We start from the raw sequence: 22,056 nt of genomic DNA, 5'->3' as shown, positions 1-22,056 counted from the left end.
TTTGGGCACTCAGTCTCTTAAAGGTTCACCATCACTGGCCTAGAATGTAAGCTCTAAAAGGGCAGGAACCAAATTTCATTTCAAAACATTCTGCCTGCCTTATCAATATCCAGGGCTAAGTCGAGTGCTCTACACAGGTAGGGATTTCATACATAAAACAGGGAATTATGCTGAAGACATCATGGCTTATATCCCCAAGTGGTCCAAGGCACATCCAAATTGTATTTTCTCTTATATAAACATAGAACATTTGTGTTTGTCTGGGTATTCCTCCTATTAATTAGGAGCTGATTTTTATGGTCTCAGCAAATTCGAACATGGAAGCAGAAGCTTTAAGGAATGTTTGATGAATGGAATTGATTGCTCTGGCTGACATTTCCTAGTGCTTATAAACTTACAGATTTAAAGCTGGACAGGGCTGAGTCCAATTCCCTCATTTTTTCAGAGGACGGACCCAAAGCCCAAAAAGGACAATTGACTTGCCCAGAGTCACACAGCTAGAAATCATGTCTAAGGCAGTATTCAAAGGCAGGTCTTCTGGGCAGCCAGGTGGCTCAGAGCATAAAGAAGCAGGTCTAGAGATGGGAGGTCCTAGGTTCAAATGTGACCTCAAGTACTTCCTAGCTGTATGACCCTGGGCAAGTCACTTAACCCCCATTGCCTAGTCCTTACTGCTCTTCTGCCTTAAAACCAAGAAACAATGTTGATTCTAAGATGGAAGGTAAGGGTTAAAAGAAAAAACAAGTTTTAACCCTATCTATTACAACACTTAGCTGCCCATACTCATCCAAGTTTGTCTTAAAAATAATCTTTTGCATGTGGAGAATATATAATAATTTGTAATACTTCCATGTAAACAATTCACTTTGAAAAACATTTTCAAATACCACTTGTCTACAAGATGATACAAGATAAAAATAACAATGGCCCTCAAAGAGCTTCATTCTACTGTGGGGGAAGGAAGGGAAATGGGAATGAGCATTTATATAGTGCCTACTGTATGCCAGGCACTGAGTTTAGCCCTTTACAAGTATTACCTCATTTGATCCTCACAACCACTCCTGGGTACAGGTGTTATTATTATTTCCATTTTACAGATAAGGAGACTGAGATAAACAGAGGCTGTCATTTACCCAGGGTTCCACAGCTACTGTCTGAGGTTCAATTTGAACTTCTGTTTTTCTGATGTCCAGCACTGTGTGTGCACTCTGGCGCCACCAAGGGGCCCATCAGGGGAGAGCTGATGTTTATATTTCACTAAAAGGTTGGCAAAGCTTTTATAGAGATCATCTCATTTGATACAATATCAGAGCCAAGCTGGTGTCGTGGAAAGAAACTTGGATTTGAAGTCAGAAAGATCCAGTTTCAAGTCTAACCTCTAAGATATATTGACCATGTGATCCTGGACAAGTTATTTACCTGCCAAGTATTACAGGTGACTCTCTGAGACTCTAAATTACAGGGCAGGTGCTAATCCCTTTAGAGAGAGCAAGTTTTCTCACCTGTGAGTTCCCTCCACCAAAGAAATCACAAGACTGATAAAAATAAATAAAGAATGCAGATGAGAAAACCTAGAGTGATTTGAGGAGATAAAGAAGGACTAATGTCATTCATCTTTATTTTAACCCTTACCTTCCATCTTGGAATCAAAACCGTATATTGGTTCCAAGGCAGAAGAGCCATAAGGGCTAGGCAGTGGGGGTTAAGTGACTTGCCCAGGGTCACTCAGCTAGGAAGTATCTGATGTTAGATTTGAACTTAGGGCCTCCCATCTCCAGTCCTGGTTCTCTATCCACTGAGCAACCTAGCTGCTTCGCCATTGGTATTCTTAAAGTATTTCTTAAAGTTCCAACTAGTACCAGGCACTGTGGTGGTTGGGGTAGGGGAGGAGCAGGGACCATGTGGAGATGGATGATAATTCAACAAATGAGACTTCAGAGGAAAGTCAATAGAGAGTCATGCCTAGGAGACAAGGAAGGAGACATGTCAAGAAGGAAAGGTTGGTCAACAGTGCCCAAAGCTCCAATGAGAGCAAGGAAGATTAGCACTGAGAGGGAGGACAATTGGATTTGGCAGTTAAGAGGTTGTTCCTAACTTTTGAGCAAAGTCTTAGTAGAGTAGCAGAGACAGATTACAAATGATTGAGAGTTAAGTGGGTGAAGAGGAAGCAGAGGTAGGAAATGTTGGATAACTTTGTGAGAGCCTAATATTGAAAAAGAGAAAAGATAGAGGGTGATAGCTCGAGGGATGATAGGTGAGAAAATGAGGCCAGAGAGGTAATTCAATTGGCCATAAATCACACAGTAAGGGACAAAACCAAGACCTTGAACTCAAGAACTCTTGACTCCAAACCCAGCACTTTTTGCTGTTACAGTGCCTTTTATATGGTATGGGATGAACTCATAGTTTATTTGTACATTACTGGGCCAAAAGTTATTCATGCTATGAATAGAAAAGATCTGGTTTCTGACTTCTAAAATGCCTCATATCCTGGCACAAATATAAAAATATCCTGGCATAAATGCAGAAATACTTAGTTATATATAGAGAGTGGGAGGTTTGGTGGGAGGTTGATTTCATTTCATTGTTGAAATATTAGAGTGCAAAGGAATCTCAGAAGCCATGCTATTCATTTTCACCCTTCAATTTACAAAGGAGGATAAAGAGGCAACAAGAGGGGAAATGACTCGCAGACATTTCAGGGTCTCTCTGCACTTTGGTGGTGAGCCAAGAATTAAACCCAGAACCCTTTAGTCCTAAATCCCTCCCACTGTTACTATTGTTCTTTCTTTTGTTTTCAAAAAGGACCAATGGTACCACAGATAAATTTTAAGTGAGGAAGAGTTGCAAAGAGCATCACTCTCTCTTCCAAAATTATCAGAGTCTGGGAGCAAGAAAAAATCAGGACAACTGGAAATGGCTTGGGACACAGTGGCATCTTGGATGCTGGGCCAAGTTCCAAGCACCCCACAGTGTCTGCTTCAACTGCTTTCATGGCCATTGGAGCAAATTGCTCTCATCTGCCCATTCTTTTTCATTGTACTACATTTTAGGAGTACATCTAAGAGGACTGATTTCATCCTCTGCAGATCACACTCCCATCTATAACTTAGGAAGTACACTATAGAGTTTTCTGAGGCTCAGAAGGGGTTAAGAAAATTATCCATGGCCACACAGTTAGTAAATGCCAGAGTAGGGATATAAAATCTGGGTTTTCCTGGCTCTGAAAGGAGTACTCTATTTACTATACCACACTATCTCTTAGATCAAGGCTATGCCAGTAGAATAATCCAACCACTTGGGAGCTCTGTTTGGAGAGTCTTCTGATCATGAATAACCCAAGATTTAGAGGCACTAAACACTTCATGAGGCATAAAACATGAAAGACTTATAAAATATGGAATGTTTCTTCTGAAGATTACAAGATGATCCCAAAGGGGAAAATGAACTGAGGTTCTTATGTGTTAAACCAGAAATGTGCATATGGGAGTCCTCTCTAGCTGCTACACTTTCCTTGGCCCTTAATTCCCTTCTGTAATCCACAGCCATTTCTTCGCTTTTGACTCTCAGTTCTGAAGTGGGCACAGTGCTCTCCAAAAAGTCAAAGGCTCTTTTAGGTCATCTACCTTCCTCAGATCTTAGGCACATGCAATCTAAAAATCACCATGTCTTAGGATTGAAAAGGATATTAGAGGTAATTTTTTACCTAAATGATCCATTTTTATATGACTTCATAATTTATTTTTTAGAATTAAACATAGGTGTTAAAGACAACATAATAGAATGGAGAAAAACTCCCACTGAATTTGAAGTCAAAGGATATGGATTCAAATCCTAACTGCTCCTTATATATGTAATGTTGGGGAAATTGTTTCACTTTTCTGGGGCTCAATTCCTTCTCCAATAAAGTGAAGGGCTTGGTCTAGATGACTTCTAAGATACTGTGGACAGAGTGCCAATTTTGGGTCAGGGGAATGAGCTAAAATTCTCAGTTCTACTTTAGTGAATGTTATTACACTGGATAAAGCCCCTAACTTCCCTAAACTTTCATTTTCTCATCTGTAATATGTAAAGTCTGGGACAGAAAAGTGGTGGTGAATCTTGTAGAGGGATGGATGAAATTAAAATGTCCTCAGGCATGCTTGCAGATGGGGAGGGGAGCAGCCTGGCCCTGTGTCCCTTTGGCTTTTTAGTAATAAACTCTGGCAAACTCTGAGCTGGGGTGATGACATGTGTTCCCACAGAGAAGGCTCTGAGTGTCCCTTCTGGCATGTGTATCATAGGTTCACCATCATGGGAGTAGATGATCTCTAAAGTCCCTTCCAGCACTTACTAGCTATATGACTCTAGGCAAGTCACTTTTATTTACCTCAATTTCCTCAACTATAAAATGGGGACAATAACAGCAACTACTGCACAGGGTTGTTTTGTGGATCAAATGAAATAATATTTTAAAATACCCCTTGTCACAGCCTGGCACATAGTAGGTGCATTATAAATGCTTATTCCTGGGGCAGCTGGGTAGCTCAGGGGATTGATAGCCAAGCCTAGAGATGGGAGGTCCTAGGTTCAAATCTGGCCTCAGACACTTCCCAGCTGTGTGACCCTGGGCAAGTCACTTGACCCCCATTGCCTAGCCCTTACCACTCTTCTGCCTTGGAGCCAATACACAGTATTGACTCCAAGATGGAAGGTAAGGGTTTAAAAAAAATAAATGCTTATTCATTCCCTCTCTGCTACTCAAACCATCTACTACAACACATATGAAAGGAACACCTGAGAAAAGTAGTAAAGTATAGTGAAAAATACAATAGATTTAGAGTCATAAAAAGTGGGTTCAAATCCCAGCCCTTACCCTTAGTGATTGAGTGATCTCTGAAATTCACTTCAGCTCTCTGGCCCTCAGTTTCTCCATCTATATAAGGAGAGGGTTAGACTAGATAATCTCTAAGCTCTCTTTCAGCTCTAAGGGCCATAACCCCAAAGCTTTAAATACCATCACATAATATTTTCAAAGACAATTCTGTTACAAAAATTTTAATGCCATTAATCCTAAAGGATTAACCCATAAATGCAAATATTTATAAATGAAACCTTGTTCACTGTTTGATGTAAGCCTTATTCTGCATTCAAAAGGCACATAAGAAATATTTGTCATATTATGCTGTCTCCCCCATAGGCTTATTTGTGGAATAAGAGGACAGTGAATATCCCTTCTTCATTTGTGTCTTCCCAAGGTATCAGTGCAGTTCTGGGGACACAATGAATACTCAATTAATATTGGCTGAATATGTCTGGACAAGTCCAGTTTTCCACTTGAGTATGTGCTTAAAACAGAATAGGCTTGGACAGAAGCAGGTCCATTCCTTCTGCTCACCATTCCCATAACACTCTCAGCATGAACCAGAGGAATCTGAACACTAGTGGATCCACCTGCTTCTATCTATCATCCCTGTGATTAAAGTCTACCCAGAATAAACAGGGTCCCAGATGTTGATTTTATACAATTTCAACAAAATCTGGCTTTTATTCCATAGTTATTCACTTCTGCCAAAACCAAACATGCAGATGCTAGAAGTTAACAATACAAGAAACCCATCTGCAGATTGCTGGAAAGGCCCTTCATAGACTAGACTTGGAGAATCAGAAATGGGGACCACATTCGATACATAAACATATGGCCATTGAGCTATCCCCACAGCTCTTGTTTCTCCTGTATGAGTTATTGTTCAGAAAACATTTCCTGAGAACAATCCTCCAAGATGGGAGAGTGTAAGTACTACCTTCATTTTATAGAGGAAGACAGTATGGTCTAGATACTTGTCCAGGGTCAAGAGTGGAACCAGCATTCAAACTCAGATCTCCTAATTTCAGGTAGAACGTTCTCTCTACTATTCTATGCCAGAGAAAATTGTCTAATTGATTATATAACTTTGTAATACCGACTCATGATTCCATTCAAGCTTTGCTACTTTCTGGGATATCTTGGGCAACTCATTGAACCTTCTTGACTTCATTTTCATCATTTGTAAAATAAGATATTGGATTTGATGATCTGACAGATACTCCATTTTGGCTCAATTGCCTCCTCCCATGCTTTCCACCCCAGCAAGCCTTTTCCCCATTTGGGGGAGAGGTTCAGATTAGTCATCCTTTCTTCTCCTCATTTTACTGCCATCTTTCTTTTTTCCTATCTTTGTATTCACAGTGTTAGCACTGGAACTGGCCTAAAGTAGGTGCATAATTCATACATATTGATTGCTTAACTGGTCCTAGAAGAAAAGTTAGGAGCTGACTTGAGGAGTTCAAGTGATTTTTGCAGTCCTTAGTGCTAAAAAGCAAGCAATTTGAACTTTTAAACATGGAACCAGTTTTATGGTATAATGGAAAGAACACTGAGTTGAAAATAAGCAGCCTTGAGTTAGAATTTGGAATCAATACTGAATTAAATGGAGATAGTTAATGTGTAATCACACAATATTAGGTAACTGCCTCAGTTTCTTCATCTGTAGAATGAGAGCATTCAATTAGATAATCTCTGAAATCTCTGCAGGTCCTAAAAGTCTCTGATGCTATAATTTTAATACTATACTTCAAAAAGAGATGAGTTCTTCGGCATTGGAGATGCTTGAGTAGAGGGGTGCACAACCACTTGTCAGGGATACAAGTTATTAACTTTGTGTTCAGCTAAACCTCTCTTTCTCAATCACTTTCTCTCTCTCTGTTTCTCTCTGGTTCTCTGTCTTTGCCTTGTTCTCTTTCTATCTCTCTCTAGTTATGCATAATAACATATGTATATTATACATATACATATATATCACATTTCATTATATTCCAATTAGGATGTGAACTACTTGAGAGCAGAGACTGCCTTGGCTTTTATAAGGATGATATATTTTTTTGGAAGTATAATAATAATAAGGTTAGGTATAGCTTTATAATTACATAGAATAGAAAGCATACAGGAGAGATTTTTTATCTCTCCATATGCTTGAAGCAGGTAAATTATAAGGATGATATTATAAATTAAGTCGTGTTATATTAGTTTAGAGATAAGAAGTAGGGAAGCTGGCTTGAGAAAGAATTGGAGTTTGAAACAGATCTGAGATAGTGTCAATTTCAAATGTTGACAGTTTAATGGGGGGTTTTTGTGACAATTACATACTCTGGGTGTGGCAGTTACTGTGAGGGATTTGGGAGTTACTCTCTGAGAGGTAATGAGGAGTTATTCTCTCTCTCAGAGTCCTAACTTGGTTTTTGCTGAGACTCAGCCAGCTAGCTTTTGTTATTTTTATAACTTGGAGGCAAAGTTAAAAATTATTAAGATAATAGTGTTAGTTTATTTAGAATAGTAAAAATTTGGGTTAGTCAGATCATGAAGGATCAGGTTAGCCTGTGAAAACAGGAGAAGAGGTTCCTTGAGGAACCAGGGAGTTTTATCTGGGTGGAGTTAGAATCCCTTAGAATTAGAAATCCTTTTATCTTTATATATTTCAATAAATATTTTATTTTTATAACAAGAGTCTCTTTAGCAACCTTGCACCTGATCCTGAAGAGAGAAGTTCCCTTATGAGCTTCACTTCACTGATATAAACTGAAGACACTTTGTAAGCACAGCAAGCAGAGCATCTAATCTGTTTATAACCCATAATTAATCCATTGCTTTATTATTTTTACAGTTCACTTATTTTTATACTTTCTCTACTTGTTTCCCCAGGCTTAGGACAGTGCTTGTGACAGCACTTAATAAATGCTTTTATTAATTCATTCATAATATTAAGTGAATTCATATTCTAGGTAGGGGAAATTTTTATTTATCAGGCATAGTATTATGCAAATGACCATGAATGAACTGTTAGGAATTACTATTGAGCAAGTAAATCACTTTACCTCACAATTTGTTTCCTCATTTGTAAAATAAATGAGTTGGATTATATGTCTCCATGATCTCTTTTGGACCAAAATATTTTTGATTCTATGAATTAGGAGATATAGACCCAATATTTGAGGTTCTTAAGTACCCAATATTGTAAGTATTTTAGTAGAAACTCCATATAGATAACCACTTGTCAGGGATATTGTAGGGGACTCACGCTTTAAGTAGGGATTAGATTTTCTTGGTATTATTTAGCCTTCAGGTTATTTTGCAAAGTATCAACTATAAGTATATAAACTTGGGTAAGTCATTTCCCCTAGATGCATTGTTGGATTTAGAGCTGAAAGGTACCTTAAAGAACACATAGTCCAACCCTTCATCTTATAGATGAGAAAACTGAGGCTTGTAGAGGGGAAATTACTTGTCTAAATTCCTATGGATAACAATGAATAATTGATAGACTTTTGATTAATATTAATGTTAAAAAGAACATAATAGAACTATGATTAATATTAGCTCCTCAAATTCCAAACTGAGTTCTTCCCTGTCCCCCAACCTGTGCCATATTCTCTCTCTGAGCCTCCCTTTCTTCCTCTTTGAAATGAGGGCATTAGACTAGATCGTTTTCTAAGGTTCCTTTTACCACTGACATTCTATGATTCATAGATTCAAAGATCCTAGAAATTTGTCTTTTGGGGGGTTTTCAAGTCACTCCTTGAAGAAATCTCAAGTTTACAAGGTCACTTAAGGAAACCACTGGAAATTATTCTAACCAAACCTCTGGGTCTGGGCCTGCTATTTTCTTTTAAAGCTTTTATTTGGATAGCTGCAGTGGAAAAATTCCCCCACACTCGAGTCTGATTGTACAACATTTTGCCAGTCACGCTGTGGGAAGACATTGAATAAACACGAACCAGACTGCAAATGAGATGCAAACAATTTGGTTAAAAAGTCACTGGGCTGTCTATGGAGAAGTGGCTTCCCACTGAAAAACACACAGTTCTTTTTTCTGCCCCATAAAGAGCCTTTGTTATGAGCCCCTTCTTCCCAACCCCACCTTACGCCCACCTCCACCTCCACCATAACCCCAAACAAGTTAGCGGTTTCACTGCTTTGAAAGTCAAGTCTCTTACCTGTTGCAAAGTCTGCCCAAATCTGATGCCGTGTGTTTGAGCTACAGTATATCATGTTCTGATTTTGCTAGAATATTTTGGTTCGCTTTTCAACAATAAAGGAACAGTATTGTTCCACTGGGCTCCCCAAATCTTCCCTTCCCTCTAGTTTCTCTATGTTTACTGACATCACTATCCATAGGCACATAGGAACACAGATTCAGGGTTGGAAGGTACCTTAGAGAGTATCTAATCCAACATCTTTATTTTGTAAATGAGGAAGCTGAGACCCAGAGAGAAAATGACTTGCCCAAGACCATATGGCTAATAAGGAATAAAGCTGGGACTTAAACTCCTGACACCCAATCTAGAATCTTTCCAATGTTCAAGTTTATATGTTATCATGGTATTTTAGGTCTGGAAGAAACCTTCAAGTTCATCTAAGCCCAGACAACCTCTTTAAGTGGGGCATGCCCATGCCTCTCTGAGCCTCCATTTCCTCATTAGTAGGATAAGATGATTGCCTTGTTTCAGCTCTAAATATACAATTTTAGCATTGACTTATGTAAATCATAGGACAAACAAGTGACAAAGGCAAGACTTGAACTCAGGCTCACTGAATCCCAGTGCCTCCCAGCTGTTTCTCAGTCTGCAAGCTGAATGGACAGAAGGAAAATACAGAGCAATCTATATAGTTATCAGTAAACCAGTTTTAGAGGTGTCTATAAATCTGCAGGAAGCTACATTCAACAATGAAATAGACAGGAGCTAACTGTTACAGGACCAGTTAAGTTGAGTAAATAGCTATACACATATAACATTACCTAGATTGTTATGTCTACATTTATATATGCACGTATCTGTGTGCAAGAGCAACTAGATGGAGCCAAAGTGCATAGAACTCTGGGCATGAAGTCAGGAAGATCTGAGTTCAAATTTGGTCTCAGTCACTTATTAGTTGTATGACCCTAGACTTTGCCCTGTTTACCTCAGTTTCCTCATCTGTCAATTGAGCTGGAGAAGGAAATGACAAATCACTAGTTGTGTGCCTCTGAGCAAGTCACTTCACTCCATTTGCCTCAGTTTCCTCATCTGTAAAATGAGCAGGAGAAGAAACTGACCAGCCACCCCAGTATCTCTGCCAAGAAAACCCCCAAAAGAGTCATGAAGAGTTGGACACAATTGAAAATCAACTTGACAACAATAATATATGTGTATATATACATATGTATGTATATGTGATGCATGCTGCTGACCTCTTTAAAATGTAGAGTAGACCCAAAGAGATAATAAGGGAAAGGACATGTACAAGAATATTCATAGCTGCACTCTTTGTGGTGGCCAAAAATTGGAAAATGAGGGGATGCCCTTCAATTGGGGAATGGCTGAACAAACTGTGATATCTGTTGGTGATGGAGTACTATAGTGCTAAAAGGAATAATAAAGTGGAGGAATTCCATGGAGACTGGAACAACCTCCAGGAAGTGATGCAGAGTGAGAGGAGCAGAACCAGAACATTGTATACAGAGACTGATACACTGTGGCACAGTAGAATGTAATGGACGTCTCTGCTAGCAGCAACGCAATGATCCAGGACAATTCTGAGGGACTTAAGAGAAGGAATGCTGTCCACATCCAGAGAAAGAACTGTGGGAGTGGAAACACAGAAGAAAACAACTGCTTGATCACATGGGTCAATGGGGACATGATTGGGGATATAGACTAAAGAAGCAATCAATTGTAAATACCAATAATATGGAAATAGGTCTTGATCAATGACACATATAAAACCCAGTGGAATTTCTTGTTGGCTTCAGGAGGGGAAAGGAGGAGGGGAGGGAAAGAACATGAATCATGTAACCATGAAAAAATATTCTAAATTAAATATAAAAAGAAAAGAAAATGTAGAGTAGAGCTCATTTTCCTTTTGTCTTAGAATATCTAGTGCCTTGCATGGTACCAGACTGCATAATAAATGTTTGTAAAGGGGCAGCTAGGTGATTCAGTGGATAGTGAGTAGATAGAGATGAAAGGTCCTGGGTTCAAATGTGACATGAGATACTTCTGAATTGTATGACCCTGGGCAAGTCACTTAGCCCCAAATGCCTAGCCTTCACCACTCTTCTGCCCTGGTACCAACATTTAGTATCAATTCTAAGATTTAAAATTTTAATTTACAAATTTTTTAAATGTTCATAGCTGGACTGACTGATTGACAGAGTATGGTCTGGTTTGTGGTTCCTCTGTGTTTCTTAGTTTAATGTAACAGAGGAATGCAAACAAACTGCTATTGTTTGCTAAGGGATATATACACATTTATGCTCAGCTATATGAATAGAAAGGAAATCTTTCTACCCCCTGTCCCCCACCCTCTCTGAGATTTTTGCTTTGGATGCTCATTCCTTCTCCCTTACAGAAGGAGTTGACAATCCTATGTAGAATCACAGGGGAAAAGGTATAAGCACTTCCATTAAGGTCTTTGATTTTGCCTTTGAAAGAACAATCCAAGGCTCCCTCCTTGGCAATGATCTGGTAATTCAGAGACAGACATCCATGGGAATAATCACCAGGTTTTGCATTCTAATTGCTTCTGCTCATTTTCCTTCAATTTCTTCTCATCTCCCTCATTATGTTTCCCAGATAAAAGTTCCACTGGACCTAAATGTCTCATGACACATGGAATCATGTTGGCAGTCTTCTAGTAGATTGGAGGAAAGGTGAGGTGGAGGGGGTGAGGTTCCAGATCCCATTCCATGCCTCTCATCCCTTCTGCCAGGAACAATGCTTAAAAATCTCAGAGCCTTAAACTGAGAGCAGAGGGAATAGATATCTCTTGGCTTCTCCCATCAATTACCTACTTTAAATTCTCCCAAATAAAGCAGACCTAACACGTCAGAGGTAAGACTTGCTTTGTACAAAAGAGGAGAGAGCTGGAGAGTGTCTTGGAAGTTGTAATGCCATCCCCAGATGGATCCAGCCTTGGGGACCTCCATGAGCTGTCCAGAATGACTTAAGTAACTATTGAGAAGTCTTGTATATGTCTCACTTCCTTTCCCATCACTACTTCAGGGAAAATAGGGGTGGCCCAGGTGATAGGGCTTTGTACTTGGAATGGGGAAGGCTAGAACCTGAATCCTAGGCCACTCACTGTGACCATGGGCAATTTCTTTATTGTGTCTGAGAAGAGAGGCAATTGGACTAATGACCGTTAAAACCCCTTCTAGCTACCTCATGGGATCTTATGAGAATAAAATGAACTAAAGTAGGGGGCAGCTGGATAGCTCAGTGGTTTGAGAGCCAGGCCTAGAGATGGGAGTCCTATTTTCAAATCTGGCTTCATACACTTCCAAGCTGTGTGACCCTGGGCAAGTCACTTGACCCCCATTGCTTAGACCTTACCACTCTTCTGCTTTAGAACCAATACACAGTATTGATTTTAAGATGGAAGGTAAAGTTTTTTAAAAAATGAGCTAAAGTATGTAAATGTTTTGGAATAGTAATGCCCTTTGTAATTAAACATGAATTATCATTTGGCTAGCCTCCTCCTAATTCTAGCTTTTCTTTTTCTGTTGACAGTGCCACCATCTTTATCATTTCTCTGACCCAAAGCCAGATATGATTTGAAATTCTTAGACCTCCGTTTCTTCATTGTAAAGGAATAATTGTTGCAGAGAAACTTCAGAAGGATCAAATAGGACATCATATACCATATAAATGGGTTCGTAAAATATCTTCTATCATTATTACTAGTTGGTTACTCTCCTACCTTCTTGAGATGATTCCTTCCTTGAGACCATCTGTCTCCAACACACAAAACTTACCTTGACCAGGTACTTTTCCTGTCTTTTTCTAGATGAAATCTCTCTTCTTCCCGAAGCCCTAGTCTCAAGGTGGCTTTAGGCCCTCTGCTCCCAAACTTACCTCATGTTCTCCTACCTTTTCTTGCAGTTTTCACTCCATAACTGTGGCTCTCATGAACTTCTGTCTTTGAACTTCATTAGATTATAAGTTCCTTGAGAGCAAAAACTATCTTTTCCTTCTTTTCATATCCTCAGTTCTTAGCACAGTGCCTGACACATTATCAATGTTAAATGTTTATTGATTGATTGACATCAGAATAACTTACCAATTATTCCTTTAAATCTCAGACCCATTTACCGGAGATTATTAACTCTCTTCAGACCTGGTAATCATCCATAAATCCCTGGGCCTCCCTGCTTACACACACAAAACTTGGTCAACATACATTTCCATGTATATTATAAACTCCAGACAGACAAGAACTGGTATGTTGAATTTTAAATCTTCGTATTTATATAAGCAAACATAGGGGCTCCTGACTATTTAGGAGTTTCATAGATGTTTATTGAATTAAGCCCAGCTTCATTTATCTAGTCCAGCTCACTTGTCTTATCTGTGGATAATGTGTTCTTGAAAAATCCAAATCCACAAATTCCATCCCCATCATAATATATTCCTAAGCATTTGTTTTGTTTGCAGGCGTTTGTTAATGAAGAGATATGAGATTTAGAGAGATCTTAGGAACTGACAAGGATTCTGGCAAAATAATTGAATGGAACTTCAAACAAAAACACATGGGGAATAAGTTGAACAATAGTTTTCAAGTCTTATTTTTATTACTTGAGAATTTTGCCCTTATAAGACTATAGTAGTGCTTAATTTCTTTTTCCAAAGGGGGGGCGGGGCAGAACTCTGTGCAAGTGTTTGGGAGAGCAAGAAGGAATGGGGTGTGTGCACACAAACCACTGTTTCAATGATGTTAACTCAATTAAGAAGGCATCAGCTCCTGCCAATATTCCTGACAAGGGCATCATCTCTATTTTCCTCTCAGGCTGTCTGTAGCATGTTTATAAGCTTAATATCAGCAGTTGGCTTGGAGGGTGTTACTAGATTGGTCCTGAGACTATAGAACTGAATGCTGTCAGGCAGGAGACCAAGAAGAGTGCCAGTGATACCTCACTGTATGCAGAGCAGTAGAGCAGTATTATATTATATTGCATTTTCCTGGGTTTTGTATATGTGTTCCTTGGCAAAGTCTTGTGCAATGAACTATACTATAAGCTTTTCAGGGACAATCTGCCCAGAGGTCTTAAGTAGTGGATCTCCAATAACTACATCCTTAATATCTTCTAAGGTCTATGAAAAATGTGTTTGCATTTATATGTATGTGTGTATCTTTATATATCCCAGACATTATGGGCTCCTGAAATGACCCCTGATGTCAGTGGAGATGGCTCCCTTTCCCAGAGTAGGTGGTAACCTCTTAATACTTTTTCATCTTCTTCAGTCTTTAAATGAATTTTTCTATAAACTTGGAAGACTTGAATGCTTTTAATTTTGTGGATAATAAACTGTCCATCTATTATCCTTCACTCTTGTTGCATGACCAAGCTACCCCCCCTTTCCTTCTGTAGACTAGATGATGGCCTTTATGTCACTTATATGCAAATCATTTTTGGTCAATATGCTGCAAACACCCACCATGCATCTTTCCATTGCTCTTTGGTCCTCTGAAAGTGTAACTCTTCTGATGCTGTAGGATTCCATGACTGACAGCCAATCAACAGTACCAGGAGAATGATGATGTTAAAGACATTGTGATTGAACTGTGATAGACTAAACTATTATCAGCCATTGAAGTCCCAAGACAACCCAAAGGGACTCATAATGAAAAATACTGCCCACAGCCAAAGAGGGAGATCAAAACAGGCTGCCTTCCATTTTATTTACTTCATGAGTTTTTTATTGTATGTATAATGTGTGTCTTCTGTCATGGCAGGGGGAATATGGAAATACATACTGAATGAAAGCACTGGCATAACCTATAGCATAACCTTGGGGGAAGTGAGGAGAGAGGGAGACAATCTGAATAGCAAAATGCTGAAAACAATAATAAAAAATTATTTTTGCATAATTGAAAAATCAAATAATTAAGTAAAAACACTGCGATCAGCCTTTAGTGCCAATTCCACAAATTAAAATCTAAAAGGCATGGAACAAACAATGAAATCTTGCTGGATATTTGAAAAGAAGCCAGGGGTCACTTAATCAGAGAATACATGGGAAATATAAGATATAAGATGACTGGAAAGGTAGAAAGGACTGCGTCTTTCCATTTATATGTATGCTTATACATATAACAACCTTCATGGTTGCCAGACTGTAAATGTAAATTTAGGGTTGTGAGTGAATATAAATTAAATTGGTCACCAGGGAAAATCCCAAATAAAATACTCAAGTCAGTTGGAAATTTTATGGTGGTTTAATTAATATAGAGGGAAGGAATTAAGAAGAAGAGAAAGGGAAAAGGGTATAGGATTTCTCGGGCCTAGCCTGTGTCTGGGGGAGTTCAAAGACCTCCACCACAAGGTCTCCTCAGAGGATTAGAGGCCACCTAAGAGGATAGTGTTTTGGAAGGTAAAGGAAAAAAAGAATCAGCCTAAACTCCGAGAGAACACTCACCGCCAATCCCAGACAATAGCTGCAACCATGCCAAGATGCCAAGACACTCAGCATGCTGCCACTAGAGCCACTGCAAAAAGAGACCGAGAGGAAGTGATGCAAAATATATAGACCATTTTTTACATCACTTCCTGTGTCTTATATGTACCAATGGTAGCTTAAGCTTGACTTAGGACAGCCCAGGGATCTATCAGTTGTTTCTGATTTGTCATTTGCTAGCACATGTCTGTCATAGGCCATCCTTCTCAATACTTAATCCTTAAGTAGGGGTGTAGACATTCCTGTTTTGTTAGACTAAGCAGGGTGGAGTAAATCTAAAATTCACAATTTATATGTATGAGAGGCTTTAAAATCCAAACGAAGGATTTTATATTTGATTCTTGAGATGATAGGGAGTCACTAAAGTTGACTGAATAGAGGGTGATATAGTCAGTCCTGGACTTAGGGGAAATCAAAATGATAGCTGAGTAGAGGGAAAGTTGAGGTGGGAATACCAACCAGAAGTCTCAATAGTTCAATAGTCCTCGTACAGTGGAGAGAACCTTCCCCAGGACAGTGGTCATTCCAGAGGAGGTATTGGATTGTAAAAGAGAAATATTATGAGAACAGATAGAAGTTGATAACTGTATAAGGGGGTGGGATGGGGAGGGAGACAGGATTCAAAGAGATACATTGGTTATGAGCCTGGGTGAATGGGGGGATGATGCCACCACCTTCCATCTCAAAACCATAATGGAATTATGCAAGTTGCATGTTTTAAAATATTGACCTAGGTGAGAAAATTGACTTACCAGTGTTTAGTAAACAGTGAATAGTCCAGTTTAGCTAGGGGATTGGGCATTTAAAGGGAAGTCATATAAAGCTGAAAAGTAAGATTAGAGCTAGACTGTAAAGGACCTTGAATGCCAGTATAATAATAATAATCATAAGCTATAATTTTCATAGTGATTTGGGGTTCACAATTCATTTCATTTTTTTAAACCTTTTATTCTGTAATAGAATCAAAACTGTGTATTCCAAGGCAGAAAAGCAGTAAGGTCTAGGCAATGAGGGTTAAATGACTTGCCTAGGGTCATACAGTTAGGGAGTACCTGAGTCAAACTTGAACCAAGTACCTCCTGTCTCCAGGCCTGGCTCTTAAGCCACTGAGCCACTAGCTGTCCCCTAAAATGTACTTTATAAATATAATTTAATGTCTAACCTTAAAATATCCCTGAGAAGTAAGGGCTACTGTTATTCCCATTTTACAGATGAGAAACAGAGACAGAAATTAAAGGATTTTTTCGGAGTCAGACAGGTAGTGTCTGAAGCCAGAAAACAGAAAAGAATTTTTAAATTACATATGAGACAACTCTGTTGAAGTTCTACTCTGATATGTCATCCTAGCATCAAGTACTATGCTACAAAAGCAATGTGAGAGCTTAGACTCAGCCTACAGAGCAAGAATGGAAATACAACCCAGTGACTAAATTATCTATCTGACAATCTTAGCAGGGTTGGCCACCAGCTGATGATACCCATTTTTGCTAATAATTTATGAAGATCCTCTGTGACACTAGGAAGGAGGATACCTGATCCTCTTGGGTAGAAAAAGTATTTACAATGTTGAAATGACAGATCTTTGGAAATACTCAAAACAAAACCACAGAATAAATTAGTTATTAAGGATAACAATTGCATTTATGCCATTAAAAAAAAAACTACTGAATCTGGAATAATATGGAAATCATTTTGATCTTAATAGTTGACAACATGGAATTGACCAAGTCCAAACCACCACTGAACCCTATAGGTTCTGCAATACCCTACCTGAGGGAGAAAAGTAAATGGAAACCCATGTTGAAAGCTCATAAATGCCTGTGGAGTTATTTTTTAAAATGGCTTTGGCCATGGTGAAATAGCTAAATTTCAAAGTAGGTACCACCTAGAAAATCATAGGAAATCTCTTGTATCAGAAAAGTCTTCTACAACAGAGTAATCCATTCTTTTAAAACTATTATTGTTGACTTCAATTCTGTGTGTTTGCATATTCAATACTTAATATACATTAGGTGTTAAACAATGAATTTTTTAATTTCCCATTTTAGCTGAAAGCAAGAAAGAACAAAGGAACAGGGGAAAAAGTCTGAAAAATCACTCAATCACTAAATCTCAGAATCAGAAGGGATCTCATAAGGAATTAAGTACAACCCCCATATGAAACATGAACAGCCCCTTCAAAATCCCTGAAAACTGAACAATGACTGAACACTGAAGATGTTCAGTGACAGAGGATTCACTTCTTTCCTTGGCAGCCTTCTAATCCATCAAATCCTAGAGATAGAAAGAAGCTCAAAAGTATCAAATGTACCCCAATGGAAGCAGCAGTCGCCTCCATTCCATATCTGATAAGTTGCCATCCAGAGCACCACTAATAAGGGAATTGACTACCTAGTACAGTAACCCATCCCATTTTTGGACAACTTGGAAAGTTTTTTCCTTATCTGAAGACAAAAATCTTACAGATTAACTTGTCTTAGCCTTTCCTCCTGGGCAGGGAGCAGGGGTGAGAGGAAGGGAATGGTATAGAACAGTAGAGTTGTTGACAAATCCTGTAAGAGTAACTACAGGGCACCAAAGTAACTGTACTACCCTGGTCAAGCATTCTCACCAGATTTACTTTTGCATAGTAAATCAACAGGTGCATACTCTTTTTTTTTTTTTCTAAACCCTTACCTTCTGTCTTGGACTATGTATTGACTCCAAGGCAGAAGAGTAGTAAGGGCTAGGCAATGGGGGTCAAGTGACTTGCCCAGGGTCACAAAGCTAGGAAGTGGCTGAGGTCAGATTTGAACCTAGGACCTCCCATCTCTAGGCCTGGTTCTCAATCCACTGAGCTACCCAGCTGCCCCCCCCCCCGTTCTCAATCCACTGAGCTACCCAGCTGCCCCCCCCCACCCCTTGAATGTTCTTCTTCATTGAATTTGTAAAATACACTTGAGCAGCTTATTTACACTTAAGTATAAAAGGAAGTCTCCCCTGTAAGGCACAGGGTCCCTTCAAAGCCAGTGTGAAGTCACTGAAGAGCTAGTCAACTAACTTTGTTGTTCCTTCTTCTTCATGTATGCCCCATATCAAAATAAATGGAACCCTGGGTGGCTATGTCAGAAACTAATATATAGAGTCTTACTGTATTCTTTGTTTTGATATAAGTAAATTCTAGTTAGGTGAACACCAGTCCATTTTTCTGCCTTCCTTTCTGCAGCTTCCATTTATTGGTCTTAATTCTGCCCTCTGGGTTACATATAACAAATCCAATTTCTGTTCCATACTGTGGTTCTTCAAATACTTGAAGGCAGCTATTATGCATGCTTCTTGTGGGCCAGTCTTCTCCAGGCTAGAAACCCTGAGTTTCTTTAACAGATCTTGGCATGATTTGGGCTATCTCACTATTCTGGCTGCTTTTCACTGGACATTCTTCACTTTTATTAGGTCAGAGAAATCTAGACCAGGTATGGTTTATAATTTTGTTAAAAGCAGACAATTAAGTTTCAGAGAGCCTAAAAATGAAATGCCTAGATTTTGTTCATGACAAAGCCTAATTATTAAGTCCCAGCTATAGTGTTAACTTGTTATATAAACCCTAAGCAACTCCTTTTTACTCTCTAGGTTTTAGTCCCTTCTTTTATAAAATTAAGGATATAGACTAGTTGATTTGGAATCTAACATTTTCTATCTAAAATCTATGGGTTGTCTCCTCAATTCTAGGGCAAGAAGAAAGAGGGATACACCATGATGATCCATTACTAATATGGAATGGAAACCTCACCTTCACCTGGTTGAGCATCTACACCTGGTCTTTATTTTCCTTTAAGACACAGTTCAAGAATGCTTTCCCACCTCCTCTCTACCCACTGACTTCCTTGGCCTCTTTTTAAGTTTCAACTAAAATCCCACCTTTTATTAGAAGCTTTCCCCAGCCTCTCTTAATTCTAGAGCCTTCTCTCTATTAATTATTTCCTATTTATCCTGTTTATAGCTCACTTTGTATATATTTGCAAATTTTCTCTCCCATTAGATTGTAAACTCCTTCAGGGTGAGGACTGTCTATTGCCTCTTTTTTTCTCCCCAACACTTAGCATATTACCAGTACATAAAGGACACATAATAAATATTGCTTGATTTAAAAAATAAATAAAATCTATGGGTTTTTAAATATATATATACCTTGAAAAACCAAATAACTCTTATTTGGAACAAAAGAAGTAAAATCACAACTGACCCTTGGATAGGAGCCTGAGTCTAAACTATATCCAAAAGGGGATAGTTTAGCCCTAGTTTTAGCCAAAAGCTTAATCAATACTATTTACTGCAGATACCATGATGTGCAAGAGATACTAAAAATAGATTAAAAAATGAATAAAACTGAAGGAGCTAAAAATAAACATAGATATATCTCTTATCTAACATTTTAACTTGGTTTTAATCATTGTTTAATTTTTATAAGATTCAGTTAAAATTATTAGCTCAGGATTTATAGAAAATAAACCTCACCTAAAATTACTGTTGTGTTGCTTATGGAAAATAGATTACTTAAACAAGTGAATACTAAAAACAAAATTATAGTAGATTTATTTAACCTGATAAAGAGAAACAGGTTTAATCAATGAAGAGAACACTTGGATATAATGAATGTCTCTAATTAACAATGATCTAACAATTGAGGTCTAGATTTCTTCTCTCTTTTAAAAAATACTTCAATGGGTAGTTCCAGTTAAATGCTTAAAAATAAGGAAACCACAATGCTCTCCCAAATCCATAATTCAGACTTTGTGTTCCCTCATTTAGCCCAGATTAATGAAATTGAATTGCAATGATTTACAGCGGATACCAAATAGCACAATGAAGTCCTTAGTGAAGCTGATGTTCTCAGACTGATTAAGAGACAGATAAATGATATAGACCCCCTGGACAAGGTTCATATGGAATGTCCTCCTTTTTCACCTCTACCACCTGTTTATATTCTTCAAATGTTACATCCTCTATTAAGTCTTCATTGATTTCTCCAGCTGAAAGTGGTAGCTCCTGAATTTTATTTCTTGGCATTTTGAAATCTTCTTTTACCCTGCATATCTCTGTCTCTGTCTCTGTCTCTCTCTCTCTTTCTCCCCACATGTATATGCATATATATGTGTGTGTGTATATATATATACATGCATATATATATATAAACATTTCATCAGACTCTGTTAGACTATAATCCCTATAAAGGACTTTGCCTTCTTTCTATTTGTATCTCCCCTAGCAATTAATACAATAAATTTCCCAAAGAAGGCACTTAAAGACTGACTATACTCAACAGATTTAAATAGGGAAATAGAGTATAGGAAGTTAATCTATTCCATCATCAAAGCTGATTACTTTAACTTGTTTCCATTTAGGTAGTAAATCATGATAAGCATGAAAATTATAATAGTAAGTTAGGCATTGCCCCTTGCCCACACAAAGGAAATAATTACGTTGGACAAGATTGGCACCTCTATATCTGGAACTGATTGATAAGAGTAGATGTGCTGTCCCATAAAATGTAGTGCTGTTTAAAGTCATCTGGTAGTGAAACGAGATGCCAAAATGAAAGTCCTCTATACCCAGGATCTTTGTAGGTAGAAATGATGCAAATGCTCAAGGATCCATGTCCAAGTGATGTCCTGGTATTCATGTTGGACCTAGAGTTTCGATTTTAAACTTCCTATGGTGGGTTTATAGGTAGAAAATTCTCTCCACCATGATGGCCTTTCTAGGACTTTGCTTCCCTGAAGGACAGTGGCCCAGAGGTTTTTATATAGCTGCAAAAACAAAAACATATTTTTCAGATGGTTGAATGTATAAGTAATTCCCAACTCAAATTTTTGTTGAAATTACACAAAACTGGTGCTAACAGCTTATTAGGAGAATTTTCAAGTGTTAATAATAAAAAAAATCTTTTGGCTTTAGTAAAAACAAAGATTGAATTGAAATGACAAAATATAGCATATGAAGACAACAATAAGAACAAGATAGAAAAGATGGGACTCATTTTACGAGAAAAAAAAGATCTGGGAATGTTAGGGGATCTAAAGTTGAAGGCATCAATATTGTGATGTTAGCCAAACCAAAAAAGAAAATCACATGATCTTTGTCATAATGTTCATAAAGAGGGAAATGATAAATCCTACTGTATACTGTCCTGATTGAGACATGTATGAAATACTTGTTGAGTTTGAGGTACAGAATACTGCTAAGGTGAAGAGTGGTCAGTCAGAAGAACAGACAGAATGATGAAGAGACCTGAGGTGAGGCCATCTGAGAATCAAGCTTGCCTTAGATAAGAGATGACTTAAGGGAGTCCATACTGGTTGTCTTCAAGTATTTGAAAAGTTTTCTGTGAGAGAGGGATTAATTTCGTTCTACTTGGCTTTATGGGACAGAACTGGTAGCAATAGGTATAAATTGCTGAGAAACATATTTAGGTTTGGCATCAGGTGGAAATTTTTTTAACAACTACAGCCACTCCAAAGTGAATGGGTCACTTTCAGATTTTCACACAAAGTCTAAATAACTACTTGT

General features: G+C 38.3%; 1 protein-coding gene across 2 annotated transcripts in view; it reads right to left on the bottom strand.

The window, feature by feature from the left end:
* Positions 1-20,056: 20,056 nt before the first annotated feature.
* The window catches only part of ACOX3 (acyl-CoA oxidase 3, pristanoyl), a 92,311-nt gene continuing 90,311 nt past the window's right edge, over positions 20,057-22,056 (bottom strand). For both annotated transcript variants that reach the window (XM_007496804.3, XM_001372621.4), the window contains exon 18: positions 20,057-21,296. In XM_007496804.3, the coding sequence (XP_007496866.1) occupies positions 21,177-21,296 (120 nt within the window). In that variant the 3' untranslated portion in view covers positions 20,057-21,176. The remainder of the gene's footprint in view (positions 21,297-22,056) is intronic.

Source organism: Monodelphis domestica, chromosome 6 (genome assembly GCF_027887165.1).
Source record: "Monodelphis domestica isolate mMonDom1 chromosome 6, mMonDom1.pri, whole genome shotgun sequence".
NCBI classification, from domain to species: domain Eukaryota; kingdom Metazoa; phylum Chordata; class Mammalia; order Didelphimorphia; family Didelphidae; genus Monodelphis; species Monodelphis domestica.
The sequence above is the reverse complement of the archived record's forward strand: the minus strand, read 5'-3'. Positions and strand labels throughout refer to the sequence as shown.